Source organism: Ambystoma mexicanum, chromosome 9 (assembly GCF_040938575.1).
Source record: "Ambystoma mexicanum isolate Mex_15411 chromosome 9, UKY_AmexF1_1, whole genome shotgun sequence".
Lineage (NCBI taxonomy): Eukaryota > Metazoa > Chordata > Amphibia > Caudata > Ambystomatidae > Ambystoma > Ambystoma mexicanum.
In genome coordinates, this window is record NC_090931.1 from 1,062,858,818 (window position 1) to 1,062,876,695 (window position 17,878).

Sequence of the window (17,878 nt, forward strand, 5' to 3'; positions counted from 1 at the left end):
AAATATCAGAAATTGACAAACGTCAGCTAAAATCTTTGCTAACATTTTCCATTGCGATTTAGAAAGCGGTATCATCTTTAAGAGTATTTGTTTATAAACCTATCATTTATTAAGTTTGGTCATTTGTACAGTGCAAAAACTATTTGATCAACGTTTGGTGCTTTTAATTGCTTAGGTATTGTCACCTAACACTCAGATTGAAAAAGAAAAACGGAGTCTTTGACATTTGCCTGAATTGCGAGTTGTTGTCATTAGAAAGCAGGGGAGTGGAGTTCCAGAGGATGTGCACACATATTCTGATGCCGCTAATAGAGCTTCTTCATTTTCTCACTCTGCTATACTTGCTGTGATTTATGTAAAGCTTTGTGTATTCTTTTTCAGTTGTTGATGAAGAAGAAACCATGCATCCAGTTGAAGGTGAGCTTTGAACATCCATTCTGTCTGATAGTTGCCGTATTATATTAATATACATTTGGTGGTAGGGTGTTAAGGCTAATTTAATGTTGAAAACCTCAAGATCACAAAATAGACCCGTTTTTGTAGCTGCACATCATAACTTCCCCCAGTGAAAATTTGTGACCTCAGATAAGACATAATAGATAATATCAATAGGAACATCACAAACAAGGTAACATTTTCAAAAACGCGCATCTGCCAACCTAGTAGATCCACAAGGCCAGTGCTATAATAAGGCATTTTTAAGAGAGGCCTGGGCAGCAGAGATACGCCACTGCCACCATTTTCACTCTAAAATCATTAAATATGCCCCATTGTAGGGTTGAGGGCTCCACCAAACTGACACTTTCTCTGGGGAGGCATGAATCCTTCAACCGGATATGACTACGCGTTTACTATCTACACACTATTTTTATTCAGGTGTCCTGCACTAAAACTAAGCCTGACCATGTCCATTTCATCACTTTTCTCACATATGAGCACTCTCCAAATATCCAACCACTCATCTACTCTGTACACTGGATCCAATTTTCTCTCTGTTATTATAAAAACAACACCCCAGCACAAACGAAAATCACGGTCATTTGCTCTCTTGAAATGCTATGTGGCCCCTTATGCAATACTGAATGTGAAGTCCATTGGCTATATGCTGTCAATGGGCAATAACCTATTTGCGCAGGGGCATAGCCCCGTGCAGAAAACGAATTCCCTGCTTAGGTTAGTTCATGTTCCTATTACAGAACATGTAGTGGGCAATGCAGCCACACAGGTGAGAAGAGCAGAGAAGATATAGATGACTACTAAGAAAGAGGGCTAAATTGTGTGCCCTACCATTTGAGTTTTATGGCAGAGTTAAACGAAGGATATATTGACTTCCCCGGACACTCTACGTGCAGTTGGACTGGTTTATTTGATATTTCCACATATTGAAGACCTAACACAAAAACGACTCATTTATTTTGGTAGTTTTTGTGCGACTCTCAATATGCCGAAGTATCACATTACATGATCCCCAACCCAGCCAACTTACCCCACCCCTTCTCTCCCCCACCCCTCCCATACTGGCAAGTTTTTTCTGTTATTCGAATCTATGTGCTCACTGCACCGGCCTTAACTGTGCCAACGAATATATCGACCCCAATTACGGCGCAGCGAAGTGATCAGATAGATCACTTTGCCCGTGTCCCCTGGCCCTCATTCCCCTACCCAACCCCCTGACCCCACTTACCTTTACGGCGGCACACTTAGGTGTGTGCCGCCAACTCCCGCTATCCCTGCAGCGTCAGTTCCTCCCACTTACTTACGTGGGTCGGAGCTGACGCCGAAGGGTGCTTTTTTATTTTTGTTCTGTTTTTAACTTTTTTGCCCCCCCCTACCACAATGGTAAAGGGGGACACCTCTGCAACCACCGACTCCCGCTACTGCGCCCAAGGAGAGCGGGAGACAACCCTGCAACCCATGATCTGCTTGGGTGCAGTAATGGGAATCGATTGCATAGTCGCAGTTACATGGTCGATATTTTGGTGCATTTCCTGTCATTCATGGGTGTTTCACCCGCAAACTCCCCTTTCCTCACTCTCTGCCCCCCCCCCTTCTGCACCTTTCTCCCGTCTCACCTACCACCAGAGACAGGCATTCTAACATGCAGACACAGTTACCCGCTCCCGCCCCCCACCCCCTCAAACATTACTCACGGACACACACAAACAGCACTGACAAAAACAACACACTTACCTGGGCACCATCGACTTTCCCCTTGCGCCTCCGCTTTACCTGTCAGCCCCTGTGTGTACTCATGTGTGTCGCAAGGGCTGACAGTTCAATTTAGAAAGACTGCTCCAAACGGTCTCTGAGCGGTCTTTTGGGCTTACTGCACAAAAACCCAGACTCACTTAAAAGTGGAAAAGGTCGCTTTAATGTGACAGGCCAAAGCTCACAAATAACACTAACCTGGCCCTTGGTCTTACAGACTAAAATTACCCGCTTTAACGTTTTGCCAAACATTAAATAAATAATTAACTCTTAAAGCCCAACACTTGAATGAATAACCCCAATTTCTTCCCTACCTATCTCCAGGTCCGTACCATCCCCTAACCATCTTCTCCAGCCTTCGTCCCCGCTTTCTGCCACCCTCTCCCCGGGGCCATGCCTCTCCATCTTCCAGACCAGCTCCCCTCTCTGCATCCCCGGGGTAGCCCATTTGTGCAAACAGCACCACCCCCATCCTTACCCGCGCTATACCCCCCTATTGCTTGCCTCCCCCCTCATCCAAAGGGGCCATGCCCCCCGCCACCAGAAAAAACCCTCCTCTGAGGTGTTCTTTTCTGCCCCACAACTGAGGTGCTCAACACTTCCAACTCTTCACCATATCCTCCACCAACAACCTTAAATCCAGCAGATAGTAGCTATTACCATAAAGCGACAAATGAACTCCATCTTCCCTAAAAACCTCAAAGTTCTCATATATAATGTCCTTGTGCTCAAGCACATTCACCGCTGCCAGGGCACAAAACCTTCTCATCTCCCCGTTTATCTTTTTTCTTGTGTGCTCTACCGCACCTTCACTCACTGTACCCCTCCACACTCTCCTCGGTAACAACTTAGACCATACCAAACTTACCTTAGGCCAAATTTCCTTAAGCCATGCCAGGTCCCTCTTCATCTTCTTCAACAAAGCTACTCCCGTATCCCGCAACAGATCGTTCTCCCCAGCATGTATTATTAACCTGACCGGGGCCCCAAAATGCTCTTTCATCCCCGCTAGCATGGGCAGCAGTTGATTCCAGCGCAGTCCCCCAAGCCCCGACCACCTCACAATCCCCATTTCATTGCTACAGCCCAATTGCATGCCGAAAACCCTCTTTTCTGCCTCTTTGCCCACCCACTACACAATCGAGTGCCCGACAATCCAAATCTGCCGAATCTGCCCCGGCCTCCTCGCCATCTCTGCAAAAGAAATCACAGTGTCACTTACGTACCTCCAGCCCCCACAAAGAGCCCCCCCACACCATGACCCCGCTGCCCCTTCTCAACCAGACTCTTTTCCCAGCTCCCTGATATAATCCTTATACTTCCTAGACCTCCACCTACCCAAACTCTTGACCTTATCCTCCGACAGCCCCAAATGGTTACCCTCAGATGTTGCACCCATCCTAAATGAATGCGTACCAAAATCCTCAGGCTTTTCCCCCACCACCCCTAATGCTTTCCTCAGAACCCCCAGCACCTGCGCTGCCGACACCTCTGACCGCTCAGCATGTCTAAAAACCAACCCCGACCTTCCCCTTGATAACTCCTTCCACGCCAAACCCGCCCTTACCGGGCACAGCTCATTACTTCCCCATCTCAGCGACACCCAGCAGCCCTTCCCCTTCTGATCAGTTTTTGACCTGCCAATCCAAATATCCACCCCCAAATCCGAAAAATTGACATTCTCCCACTGTAACCCACCCGCACCGCCTTTCGCTCCCACAAGCTGCGACACCCTGAATGCCCCAAAAAACAACCAGGTAAAGGAAGCCTGAAACATAACCCACTCCCACCCCGACCAGCAAACTACTTCCAGGGCCCTGCATAATCTGACCAACAGGGTTGCTGATATCGGCCTTCTGCTATCCTTCACCCCACTTTTTTCCCTCGCCCAACCTTCTAACATCCTGCTCGCCAATTCCCCACCATTAGGTGAAAACCCCGCAAAACCTTTTGCCGTAGAAGGCTATTCCCGCCAATTTCCCCACTATGGTGGCCCTCGACCAACCGTTATCCATACACCACAAAAGAAAATTAACCACATCATCCCTTCTGCGCTCCTCAGCATCCTCCCAGCCCTTCCAGCTACGAGCCCCGTTCTTTAGAAATTCTCCCCACGCCCTCCTGTACGCTGCCCTAGACGACGGTGCCAAAGAGCCCTCCACTAGCAACAGAGCTCTCACTTTCATAGCTTCCACAGCTCCTCTGAGATCCGCTGCCCGATCTGGTCTGCTCCAGGTGCCAATCCACCGAATCTCTGCCATTGAAAACGAGATAATGCATCAGCGATGCCATTATCCCTACCCGGTACGTGCGTAGCCCTGAACAGCACATTCCACTCAAGGCATCGCAACACAAACTCCCTCAATAACCTCACCACCCTCTGGTCCCTTGCTGACTGCCTGTTGACAACATTGACCACGCTCTGATTGTCCACATTGAAATTCACCTTCTTATTTGACAACTCCCTGCCCCACAGATCCAATGCCACCAACAATGGAAAGAACTCAAGGAATGCAATACTCCTCCCCTCTTCCCGCCACCTCGCCGGCCACCTCTCTGCACACCATCTACCTTGCCAGAAAACTCTGAAACCCCCCGCGCCTGCTGCATCCGTAAATATCTGCACCTCCCAGACTACTGGATCCCCTTGTAGCCACATGGACACCCCATTAAACCCTTCCAAGAAACGCAGCCAGATCCTGCAATCCTCCCGTACTGCCCCTGAAACCCTCACCCGATGATGTGGGCATTTAGCTCCCGCCATGGCCCTCGACATGTTCCTACAAAAGGTACGCCCCGGGGCCACCACCTTACAAGTGAAATTCAAATGCCCTACCAACTGCTGCATCTCAAGCAAAGTCACCTTCCGCGCCCCCACCACCTTCTCCAGCAAACCCACCAAACGACTCACCTTGTCGTGCGGCAAGCGTGATGTCATTGTCCTGGAATCCAGCTCAATCCCCAAAAATGCCAAAACCACCACTGGACCTTCTGTTTTGTCCTCGGCCAAAGGCATCCCCAGCTCCTGCATCAATGCCTGAAAAGTCTGAAGCATGCTCCTGCACTCAGATTCGTCATCCGCCCCGCCGATAAACTAAAAATCATCCAGGCAATGTAAAACCCCTTCCGCACCTGAACTATACGTAAAGACACACTGCAAGAATGAACTAAAACGTTCAAACAAAGCACAAGAAACCGCGCATCCCATAGGTAGAGCCTTGTCTACATAGATGCCATCCTCAAATTGCATACCCAGGAACCAAAAATCCTCTGGGTGCACCGGCAGCAACCTGAATGCTGCCTTGATATCACACTTGGCCAAAAATGCACCGCGACCCTCCTTCCTTATCAATTCCACTGCCTGGTCCATGCTCGCATATGACACCCCACAATCTTCCGGGCCGGGGCAATGAAATCATTGACTGACAAACCCTCCGGCCATGATAAATGATGTATCAGTCTGAACTCTCCCGGCACCTTCTTGGACACCACCCCCAACGGGGATATAACCAAATCGCCTGGTAAATCCACAAATGGACCAACCACCCGCACGGCTGCCACTTCCTTGCGCAACTTCTCCTTAACCACATCCCCCTTTTCCTTGGCTGATTTCAGATTCTCCGCCCATCTACGCACCCTTGGACCTTGGTACCCTAACCTGAAACCCTCCCTAAAACCATCCCCCAAGATCTTTGCCCCTTCCATGTCCGGATAAAAACTGAGCCACCTCTCCAGAACCTCTACCTTAACTGGAGTAGAAGCCTTTCCCCACAATCCCTCGTCCCGCTCCCGCCCCTGCCCACGGTCTCCTTGCTGGAAGCACTGTGTAACCGGGTGCCGTCCTGCACATCTGGTGCACTCGTGCCTGAACCTACACGCCGTCCGCGTGCAGCCATCCTTGTTGAAACCCCAACACACTGCTGACTGCTGACCCCTGCCTCCTCCCCCGCCCCTTCAGGAGCGGGGCGACCAAGAAAGGGCCGGTAAGGCACGGGTAAGCCACTTGCAGTGTGCACCGTCGGCTCAGGCATTGTCGGCGCCATCCATTGCAGCCAGAGGTCCATATCAATCTCCGCCCAAACTGCCTGGCTATCCTCAGCCAATCTTGCCCTAAATTCCTTGTCGTACCTCACCCATGCAAAACCCGCAAAACTCCTGAAAGCTTTCCTAATAACATCCATATATTTCAACAGTGCTACACACCTCTCTGGGAATTTCTCGCAGTAAACACTGGCGTATATGATAAACGCTGATGTCCAATTCTCTATGGTCACCGGGCTTTCGGACGCAATGCCAACTCCCTCTCCTCTTCCTTTGAACCCTCCTTGGCTCTAACCTCCCTGTGCAACAACGTCCACAAATTCACCGGCCCAAATCTTATCCTTTGTAGAAGCCATCAAGTGTGCTCCCAATGGTTTAGTGATGCCCATATATGACAACTTCTTATCCTTCCCTATACCCTCTGTCTCCTTATCTTTTGTTGCCTGCACCTCAGTTGTCCCAGGCTCCATTACCCCGTCAGTCTGAACCTCCACTGACGAAACCTTTTTCTCCCCACACAAAACCCCAGCAGCCTGCATGCCCCCATCTCCCCTCACCCCTGCCCCCGACCTCGCATCTCCCCTCTGCCATGCAGCTGACCACTCCCTGCCCTGCCCTGCTCGCCTCGCTCTGCCCTGCCATCGTCCGCCTGCAGCCTTGCCTCCACTCCAACGCTCCTCGTCTCCCTCCTCAATGGGCTCCTGCTGCGGGAAGAAAACATATCAGCAGACTCACCTGACCAAATATTCCCCCGGCTGCTCATCTGCTGACCCCGGCACCCTTCCACATCCCCAGACCACCTTAACCCCTCTCTCCCCCTCCCCCTAGCCACACTGTAACCCTCATCGCCCCATGCCCCGCATACTCTTCCACCCCATCATCATCCCCAAAGCCATACCAGGGCTGTTGCGAGCACATGCTCGTTCCCGGTAGATCCTCTTCGGGTGAACTCAGCGTGTCGGCCCCACCGCTCCTTCTTCTTCTAGGCAGGGCCGTAGGAACCCCTGCCTGTTCTTCTCTTCCTGGGTGAGGGGTCCTCACCTCCACCCGTTGCTTTTCCTCGCTAGGGGCCGTGCTGCGCCCTCTAGGCTGCACCCCGCTATCCTGAATAGGGGCAGTTCTCAAAAACTCTCTTGGCTGCTCCTGCCGAACTGTGGGGGCCACCCCAAACCCTCCACCTGAAGCCCTCCTAAACGGGGAGGTCGTTCCGCACCTCTCCCTCTCCTCACTGCTCTCCAGTGACCGCTGCCTCCTTCTCCCCTTCACGCTCTTCTGTAAATACTTACCTCCCTTACCTCTATGCGCCACTGTCCCCCTCTGGACCCTCTCTCCCCGTCTCCTCCTCTGCCTGCCCTATCCCCCCATGCCCATTCATCTCTTCCCCAACTCCACCTGCGTCCCCCACTTCCGCAATCCTACCTCTATTACCGCCCCCCCAACCCTTCCCTCTGCTCTCCTGGGAGTCTCCCTCCTGGACCTCCTGTCCCCCCACTCCCCGGCTCCCCCTATCCCCGCCGCAGGGCTACACGCCACTACAGCTGCCAGCACTCCATTTTGCCGCAGCTCGCCTCTGTGGTCTGCTCCCCTCCCCTTCCTTACCCCCTGTAACCTCTGACACCGCCCCCTCGAGCTGCGCTTTGGAAGCACTGCTGATAATCGCCAAGGCCTCCCTCAGTGCCTTGGCATCAATAAGTCCCTCCTTACCATCTTCCTCATATCCCTGCACAGCCTGCGACCCGCCGGCGACCACTGCTCGCTAACCCAACCCAACCCGCTAATACTAACAGGTGCACCCTACACCAAGAAAGAAATGGGACCGGACGCAGCACAACTTGCCCAACCCCAACAAATACCCCACCTCCGCAGTCCAACCCCGATAAATTTTTTTTTTTTTTTTTTATTGCCCCGCCGCACCGTGCACGCCCAGCGCTGCCAGGCACTTGCCCCTCACACTACCATTGCCCTGTCCCCCAGCTACCAGCAGGAACACTCGCCCAGCCCCCTTGGTGCCCCAAACTCCCCGCTCGCTCCTGACACCCCCAAAAAAGCCACAGGGGGCCCCCACAAATGAACCACGGCTCTGCCTATGAAGGGGGAAACCATCCTGTGTCCCAGGCAATCTGGTATCCCCCAAAACAGAAGGGAAATCATGCCAATGTATCCTAAATTAAATAACAAGTATTTTCAAAATCCGCACAGCCACTTGGAAAATTGCTGTTTATATATATATATATATATATTTTATATATCCCCCACCTCCCCCGCTCCCCCACCCACCGGCCCAAACCAACCCAAACTGCTCTGCGGGTCGCGGATCCCGTGGGAGCAGCAACCGCTGCACAGGGACACTGCCTCCACCCCCTCCCGATCCCAGCGGAGGTCCGCCTAAAGCACACCCGTTCGGCCCCGACGCAAGGTCCGACGCGAGGCATAGGCCTTCCCCTGGCAACCTGCTGGAGAGGTACGCGGCCCATTACCAAAACGCCCCCGAACCCTGCGCGTGTCTACGGAAGCGCTGCCCAGAGACCAAACGCACACTGGCAGCCGCCGTGCACCCAGCCGGCACGCCGGCCTTAATCTTCCAAGACGAGCCCGCGTGCCCCAGAGCCGCCCCCACTAGGGAGCCCCCCCAGCTGCCCGCCCCCACAAAGGAACCGCCGGCTGGAAGGCCCACCTCCCCCAGCGCGGCACAACCTGAGACCGCCTTATCTACGACGAGTCCCCTATCCGCACCGGCGGGTAAGTAAATGTCTTTATGTATATAATTTCTTTTTTTTAAATTTACTAACACTCCCCTCCCACTACGCTACCCTGCACCCTCCTGCCTACCTCGCCACCCAAACACCCAGGCCTCACGCAGGGAAGGATTGAAGCAGGCGACCTGGACAAAGACTCGCCCTCAGCGGTCGCCTGCTCTCGAACCTTCCCTGCCCCTTAAATACCCCCGCAGCGACGCGCTATGCGCAGGCCAGCTCGCTGGCCTGTGCAGTGCCCAAAACCACCCCAGGGGAAACGCTGCGCGTTCCCCCCAGCGCCCCCCTTCTAAATCGGTCTTTGAAGAAATACATTTTACAAAATCAATTTCTTCACTTAGTACCAGTTGGCCTTTGAGTCACAAACTATTCCTTCTTCCCTCCCGACTTCTGCCAAAGCAATGTGAGTGGCCCTGCACAGAAATACTACCTATGTGGCTGAGGCAGCACTAAGTAAAGTCATGCAGCCTGCATTAATCCCTGAGAGAGGTCTATTGGCACCCATGAGAGTAACAGGGAATTTTTTCATGTTACGGTGCAAGTTGACTGCTTGCTGTAGTCCATGCTCTAAACAGTGCTTCATGGTGCTTTACTTTATACCAACCCTGATCTCAATGTGCCTACATTACTAATGCAACAATCCATGCACTTCTTTTCACACAGATTTCTACCACCCATTTACTTTTACCTACACACAATTCAGTAATGTGCTCAGGGCCACATTCTTACCTCACTTCCTCCTCAGTGTAAAAAAAAAAAGCCTCATAAATACAGCCTTTACTTATTGAAACCTCTTCATGGTTGCGGGCAAATGGTGAGTAGTATAATGTGACTACACGAAAAATGTAAAGCATGTCTCGGCTGGCAAGCATAATGAGAACAACTAGCTGTACCCTCTCATCCAGCACTCTCATTCCCTCTCTGTATCACCTTGCGCTTCTGTGGGCCTTATTCCGAGTATGGTGGTAGCTATGGAGCAATTAGCTCCATGGCTGCCTCCCATACCGGTTCTGCCTCCGGGTTGGTTCAATGGGGACTTACCGGTCCATACCGACCTTGGAGGGACCGGTAAGTCCCCATTGAAAAAACCATTCCCCATTCGAGCCCCCATAGGGCTCAATGGGAATGGGGAAGTAGCTAAAAACGGTACCGCAAATTGTGGTACCGTTATTACCTCTGAAGTCCCTTAACGGGTCCCGTCCATAACGCCTGATCAGACCAGACGTTACTGGATCGACCCGCCAAGGGACATCGGAATAGGGTGCTAAGGGATTACCGGCACCGGTGTCCTTACCGGTGCTGGTAATCCCTTACCACCCACCTCGTAATGACCCCCTATGTCTTTCTATGTGGGTGAGTGTCGTGTTTTGAGGTTCGCATTGGGTAGAGCCACTCTAGCCGTTGCTGACGTGACCAGAGGGTCTCTTGGGGAGAGGCTGTCATTTTTTGCAAAAGTATCTATCGAAAAAAGGAAATTACTTAATTGTAAACTGACTCTTTCAAAATTTTACAATGTTCATTTCGAATGATAACTTCCAGTATACATTTAATTATAAGAACAAAACATGTGTCTTTATGTGCAAAGAACTTTATCAATATCTAGAATAACTATATCATTTATTTCCTCACAGAAGTTTGTCATTCCAAGATAAACAGTATGGCACACTGTTATTGTACTATGAGAAAGGGATATTGGACAAAAAACGCTGGTGAGGGTTCTAGCCTGTTTTGCATAAAATCAAAGAACATTTTGAGAACATAAGAATGTCCCCATGTCATTACATTTGGAAACGATGGGGGGTCATTACGAGTTTGGAGGCAGCCATGGTGCAATTAGCACCATGGTTGCCTCCAAAGTCGTGTCTGGGTCTGGGTAGTCGTAATGGGGAAAAACATTCCCCATTCCCATTAGTGCCCCCATAGGGCTCAATGGGAATTGGGAAGGAGTTAATAATGGGCCCGCAAATAGCAGGCCTGTTATTAGCTCCCTGGTCCCTTAGCGGCTCCCGCTAAGGGCGGCTGGTAAAACCAGCCGGCCTTAGTCGGACCCGCTAAGGGACCTCGGAATGCGGTGGTAGGGGGTTAACGGCACCGGCATCCTTACATCCTTACTGGTGCCATTAACCCCTTACCGCCAGCCTCGTAATGAGGCCCTATGTCTGTGATAAAAGGCTTGTATGCTCGAATCAACAAGTACGTAATGCACATTGTTCTTGGTGTTCATTTCATTTTTCATAACACTTACCCTAACATTAAAAAGTGTGTCACATTGAACATATGAACTGATTGAGACTATGGACCTCATTACACGGTAGGCGGTAAACCATGGTGCTATTAGCACCATGGTTGCCACCGGTACCATACCGGTACCACCATGGAGGAAAGGGGAATTACCACCCCATTCCAAGGTTGGCAGGGCGGTAATTCCCCCTTTCTCCATGGCCCTTCCCCATTCCCATTTTTGCCCCATAGGGCATAATGGGAATGGAGAAGGCGCTAATTATGGTACCGCAAATTGTGGTACCGTAATTAGCACCAAGGTCCCTTTGCGGGTCCCAACTTTAACGGCTGGTCTACACCAGCCGTTAAGGTCGGGTCTCGCAAAGGGACCTCGTAGTAAGGCGGTAAGGGTTAACGATCACCAGTACCCTTACCGGTGACCGTTAACCCTTACCGCCTTCTGTGTAATGAGGCCCTATCTGTTAGAGAGATTTTCCTCAAGCCCTCTGGTCATGGTATTTAGGTGTCTAGGCCCCATGTAAGTACTGTTGTACTGTTAGTGATTCCCTCAAGCTCACTAGGCTCTCTAAGTGGTAGTGAGGCAGAACAAACCAGGCCTAAGTCTCATGGGGTGGCGTGGGGTGCTTAGCATGTACAGTACACTCTTTTCATGAATACCCAATGAGAGAATGTCTGCACACTATATTTTATTAAAAATGTAATCTTTATATAAGAAAAGGCAAGAGAAAAATCATGTCACTTACAGGTAAGGTAAATAAAAGACGCAACAATGCAACAAGTAAGAAAAACTATTTTAGGGAGGGTTTTCTTAGTTTCCATGTAGGCCAGAAACTTTCAACACACTTCCCGTCTAGTCCAGGAACTTTCTAGAGAGACCAATGGGACCAGTTGTGAAGGTCTTTCACGGGGAAGAGTTACCTTCTGTGAAAGTGTCTCCAGGAGATGTTTCTGGAGTGCTGGTGGAGTGAAGCACACAGAAGACCTTTGATGTTGAAGAAGGAGCCCAGGGATGAAGGAATAAACCATAAAAGAGGCTTTCCAACAACACCACAGTCAGATCAATAACCTTTGTCTGAAAAAACCATTCTGCAGCAGCGGTTTGGGGGTTTCCAAGGACGTTCTATGCACATTTCTTGATGACCACTTTATGTTCCTTCAACAACACACTGATGCAGAAGGCACCCAAAGACCCTTGGGAATTATGATAATTCAAATTTGGTGATTTCCAGGTGGCAGGTCAAAGCCAGACAATCAAAAAGCAAAGGTTTCGCATTGTAACCTTAATGTCTCCTTAAATGAGGTTTTGTGAAGGGCTTTGTTGGGACAATGACCACGCCAGGTGAGTGTGAACAGTAGTTTATTCTCTGTTCTGAGGATACATGCAAGAGACCCCCAACCAACACTGCAGCCCACAACCAACTGCTAATTCTCAAGGAATAACATTCACTGGGGATTCCACACTCTGGAACCACATGACCTCACCACTTGCCACAGATAGCAAGTCATATAGAGAATGCAGAACATCCACATAATAAATACAGAGCATCTACATAACACACCACCATCCCTTATCTAAAACAAAGAATATCAACATTTTAATTGCTCTAAGAACAAAAACAAAAGGGGGAAAAAACACAACAAGCAAAAATAGCAACAGAGTTAATAACACAGATGCTGCACAAGATGGAAAGCAACAGAAGCCAGAACTGGAGTCCCACTTCACTCCCTTATTTTGGCAACTCTTGACAAGTTCCATATTTGACCACTTTCTAATCTGACAGCACCCTCGATACTTGGGCGACCCTGACTGGATCTGAATACAGAGGATCACCCTTCTTGGGAACAACAGCTCTCCTAATTCTGATGAAATCACCCACTTCAACAACCGTTTTCTTCCTAAGAAACTTCTCATTGGTTTTCTTAACCCATTTTTCTTTTGGCGCTTCCATCCTCTTCTTCACCTCATCCACTACCTTATCAGTTTCTTTTGCTCTACCTAGCCAAGCCAGAGATAACAATGTATTTCCCTTTCGTCCTCTCATTAGCGAAGCAAACAAATGTTCTTTAACTGCAACCTTCCCATCAACACCACTGTCATGACCCTCGCCCAAAACCCCCTCTGGCAAACCCATTGGCCAGGTGGAGTCAGGACTCGGGCCTCTAGAGCCTGGCATCCTCTTCAAAAGCCCTCATGGGGCCAATCCTGGCGCCTATGTCGCCAGGCTCATACATCATGAAAAACAATGTGCTTGGGAACTACTTAATTGTATTGTCAGCCAACATGGAGGCATCCACATAGCTTGGTTCCTAGGAACCAAGCTATGCGGTCTAGTGTTTTGGGTGTGGTAGCCTAAGGACTACTTTACCTGGACTATTTTGTTGGGGCTATTTAAACCACACCCGAGCAAGACAACACGCTTCGCGTTACTTTGCAGCTTGCAACGTGACGCTCACCGTGTCCAGCTATTCCCTCGAACCTCGGAGAAGCAGAACCTGCAAGGAGACAAAAGGAACATCATTAGCAGCAGCATCTTACCTGCAGTCTTCATCTTTAAACACTCGCAGCTACTGAGAACAGCTTCCTCGAATCTGCACGCCTCCCGAACAGAACGACCTGAAAGAGGAAGATAGAGGCAACATTAAAGAAAGCAGTAGAGACATTTACAAATTACGAACTGCTGAAAAGGCTTACCTGGCTGGTCGCCTATCGGCTGACACCACTCCGGACATTCCACTCGCGCTGAAGAACACAGCGACCTACAAAGAAGGAAAACACAGGTTAGCAAAGGCAAGACTTCGCAGCGCTGCGCATAGCGCTTACTTACCACATCATAGCGCTCTTAATGCGCCATCATTTACCAGCGGGACTCAACCAAGCCAGTTCGCCGCGCTGAAGCTCTGCATACCTAAGGGAGAAAAAAGAGACATTTTAAACAAAGAAAGGCATGCAGGATAGCAACAAAACTAAAGAACAGCAATAAGACCTACCTGAACAATATCAAACGGGCCGGCGTCAGTGAAGTAACTGGACCGCACTCGCCCATGAAAGACAACGCACCCCTGCAAAGAAGGCAGGACGGAGAGCATGCCTAATTCTACCACAAGGTGAGGAGAGGGCGCCAGAGGGACTGAAATCATACGGGGGTGGAGAGAGGATACTTACCCCAGTCGGTCAGTCTTGAACACAGTCTTCCTGTATTTTCAGGCAAAACCTTCCCCGCAGACCACATCAGGGCAAAGCTGAGAAGCATACCAGCGAGTAACCCGGCTGGGTGGCGTCCCTGTGGATACCAGGTGAGCGTAACAGAATGCAAAGCCTACCATAACAAATCTACCTGGGCACCATGGAGACATCAGAAATGGACCAATTGTCCCAATTACTAGGAGAGCTTCGTGCTGAGGTTCATTGTTCCCGACAAGAGACTAATGCCCTCCGGAGAGACCTAATAGTGACCAAAGAACGCACTAAAGAGATTAGCAGGCAATACTTTCAATCACAGGCAGGACAGACACCTCTACCTGGAAGCAATCCAACAATGCAAAACCCCACCATACCACCCACTCCGATACAAATCAAGTTACCTGGAACAGTGCCCCTGGCATCACCAGAAAGGTTCTCAGGTGACCCACGGAAGTATGCAGCATTCATCAATCAGTGCCGCCTTCATTTTCTTTGTAGGCCTGGAGCATTTCTAAACGACCAAGCTCGGGTAGCTTTTGTTTTATCATAGTGGTAGTGCAGCAGATTGGTCGGTGCCATTGGTAGCCCATGACGATCCTCTATTACATGACTTTGGGGGGTTCCAGAGAGAAATGGAAAAACATTTTGCTCGCCATACCCAAGAACAAGCAGTAGACAATGAACTCTTGTCCCTCCGACAGGGGAATCAGGACTTGTTAACGTGCATTGTTACCTTCAACAGACTGGTTGCCGAAGCTAGGTGGCCAGAAAACAAAAGAACCACGTTATTTCATCGAGGCTTACGAGGCGAATTAAAGGACGTCTTAGCCAAGGTGGTTGATCCACCCAGAGACTGTTCAGAATTCGTTAATCTGCTTGTGCAGCTAGACCACCGGTTGCAGGACCGAAAGGCAGACCGATCTAAGACGGACCCTCGGACCGTGTATGTTTGACCAAGGGAAAACACACCCCATGTACCTGAAAATGCTGTAGAACCCATGCAGATTGGAGGGATACAGCCTCCATTAACAAAACAAGAGCAGGACAAAAGAAGACAACAAAAGCTTTGTTTGTATTGTGGGAAACCAGGACCTTTCCTGAAGGACTGTCCAGTAAAACCCCCAAGAAGAACGGTCGGGGCCACAGAGAAGGATGAAGCTAAGGAATCAAAAAACTACCAAGCTCGACAAATGTAGAGGTCAGTTTGTTGAGTGAGAAGAAAGAGTTGCTGACCTCACACTTTGCAATACCAGTGATCTTAATTAACCACCAACAGTCGTCAAGGATGCATGCCGTTGAAGCATACATCGATAGCAGAGCAGTTGGAAATTATATTGATCAAGAACTGGCAGCAGAGATGGGGCTTCCTTTGTGTTCTAAGCCAACTATGGACAAGGTAACCACTGTGGATGGGACAGAAATCGCTTCCGGACCAGTAACCCAGTGCACAGCCTGGGTAACCTTGCTGTGCCAGGACGGACATCGGGAGTCTATTTTATTCGATCTCATCAAGGCACCTCAGTTCAGGCTAATACTAGGGATGCCATGGTTGGTTGATCAGAACCCTTTGATAGACTGGAGGGCACGAAAATTAACCTTCCCCCGGTGACTGCTCGCCAACCTGCGATTACAAAGAGGAAAAACCCAATGTCTGTATACCCATGACTCCCGGAGCGGCAGTATCAACCCTGGGAGCAACTAATACCTTGCCAAGTGAATACCATGATTTCCTGGATGTTTTCCGAAAGGACCAAGCCAATACATTGCCGCCACATAGGCCCTATGTGTTACGCTCACCTGACTCCCACAGAGGCGCTGGTCTGGTTCGCGCTGCTGTGACCTCTTCTAAGGTGATGCGCAGGGTTCGGAAGACGGACTGGACCGGGCCCCCAAATCTGGCTTGTCTGGCTTGCAGAAGTATCCTTCTGTAGGCGAAAATAGGGGATTAACTGTCTGCGGGGTAATGCAATCGGCCTCCCACTTTCCCCTCTCACCCTCCTTGAAACCCTTCTGTGATTACTCGTAGCGTCTCACCTTAGGGTCTGGAAGGACGAGCTCTCCATCCTGCTTCTGATGCAGGGGCGCGTCGGTATCCAGTTACTTCACTGGATTTTCGGATTGGTGAGAACCAAACTTGCTTGGCTTCCAGGTAAGTTTTTAGATAAGAGGTTCCCCTTGTGTCCATGCATTAATGTACTAATGCTAGTGTCTTTTTCCCCATAGAGGCCGGGGTACGGAATGCCGGGGAACAGGCACCGACCTGAGATGAGAGGTGAAATCCTTGTAGAAATCAGGTAAGTCTTTAATGAGCGTTTTTTGGTAATGTCTTTTCATTCGCTCATTAACGCTGATGTCTCTTTTTCCTCTTAGGGGCCGGGGTCCGGAAATGCCAGGATGCAGCGCGGACCCAAAATGAAGAGGGAATGAATCAACAGGTAAGTCTTAACATGGAGATTTAGCTTTCCTTATTCCCTTCTCTCTCTCACCTTTTGTTCTGGTCTTTTTCTCCCTAGGCGCTGGGGTGTGACTGCGAATCCGGATGATCGCTGCTGAACATGGAGGAGCCCTGTAAAGGTGAGTGGAATGCGGCGCTGCAGCGATCGACGCGATGAGCTTTTAAATTAAAGTCTTCCTTTTCAGGATTGTCGGCGAGATGTCTCCGGGATGCGGATTAAGCAGGTAAGGACTTTTCCTTCTTCTGTACTCTTCTTCTCTTCCTTTGCAGGTGATCCAGGATGCTGGCAAGCGTGGCAGAAGTCAGGATGCAGGAGCAGACACGGTGAGCGTCCAGCTGCTAGATGCAGAACAACGCGAAGCACGTGTGGCTGTTCGGGTGGGGTTTAAATAGCCTTGGAAGAAGTTCCAGGTATGTATCCTTCCTCCAATCAGGTATGTATCCTTCCCTGACCACGCCCGGATGGTAAATTAGTCCCACAGGTAAAGTAGTTCCTTTCAGGCCTCAAGGAGGCCGGGATCCTGCAGCATGGTCTGCATCAGGTAAGTGCACCCAAGCATTCCCATAATGAGCCTGGCGCCTATGGCGCCAGGACTGATGTCTTTTATGAGCCTGGCGCCCTAGGCGCCAGGACACTGTCCAAAGGGCCCCTATATGGGGTTGCTGGGTCCTTCCTTGGGGACTGGATGTCCGCTTTCAGGGACGCCGGGCTTGAACCGGCTCCCCGGGAGCGGGCATCATGACAGCACTCCCCCCCAAGGCCCCTCCCAAGGTTGTTCCCTCCGGGGGTTTTGGTTTGTCTGGGAAGAGTCGGGGGAATGTCCTGACTAATCGAGGTGCATGCACATGGTCGCTGGGTTCCCACGACCTCTCCTGAGGTCCGTACCCCTTCCAATCAATTAGGTAGAACAGTTTTGACCTAAACTTTTTTGATTCTAAAATTTTACTTTACTTCGAATTCGGGCTCCCCATCTATTAGAATAGGTTCTGGAGGTTTGA

At 50.2% G+C, this 17,878-nt stretch overlaps 1 protein-coding gene across 2 annotated transcripts in view; it reads left to right on the top strand.

Annotated features, from left to right (window-relative positions):
- Window positions 1-17,878, top strand: part of PLA2R1 (phospholipase A2 receptor 1) — a 1,951,179-nt gene that overhangs the window by 1,894,408 nt on the left and 38,893 nt on the right. For both annotated transcript variants that reach the window (XM_069616352.1, XM_069616351.1), the window contains one exon: window positions 382-417. In XM_069616352.1, the coding sequence (XP_069472453.1) occupies window positions 382-417 (36 nt within the window). The remainder of the gene's footprint in view (window positions 1-381; window positions 418-17,878) is intronic.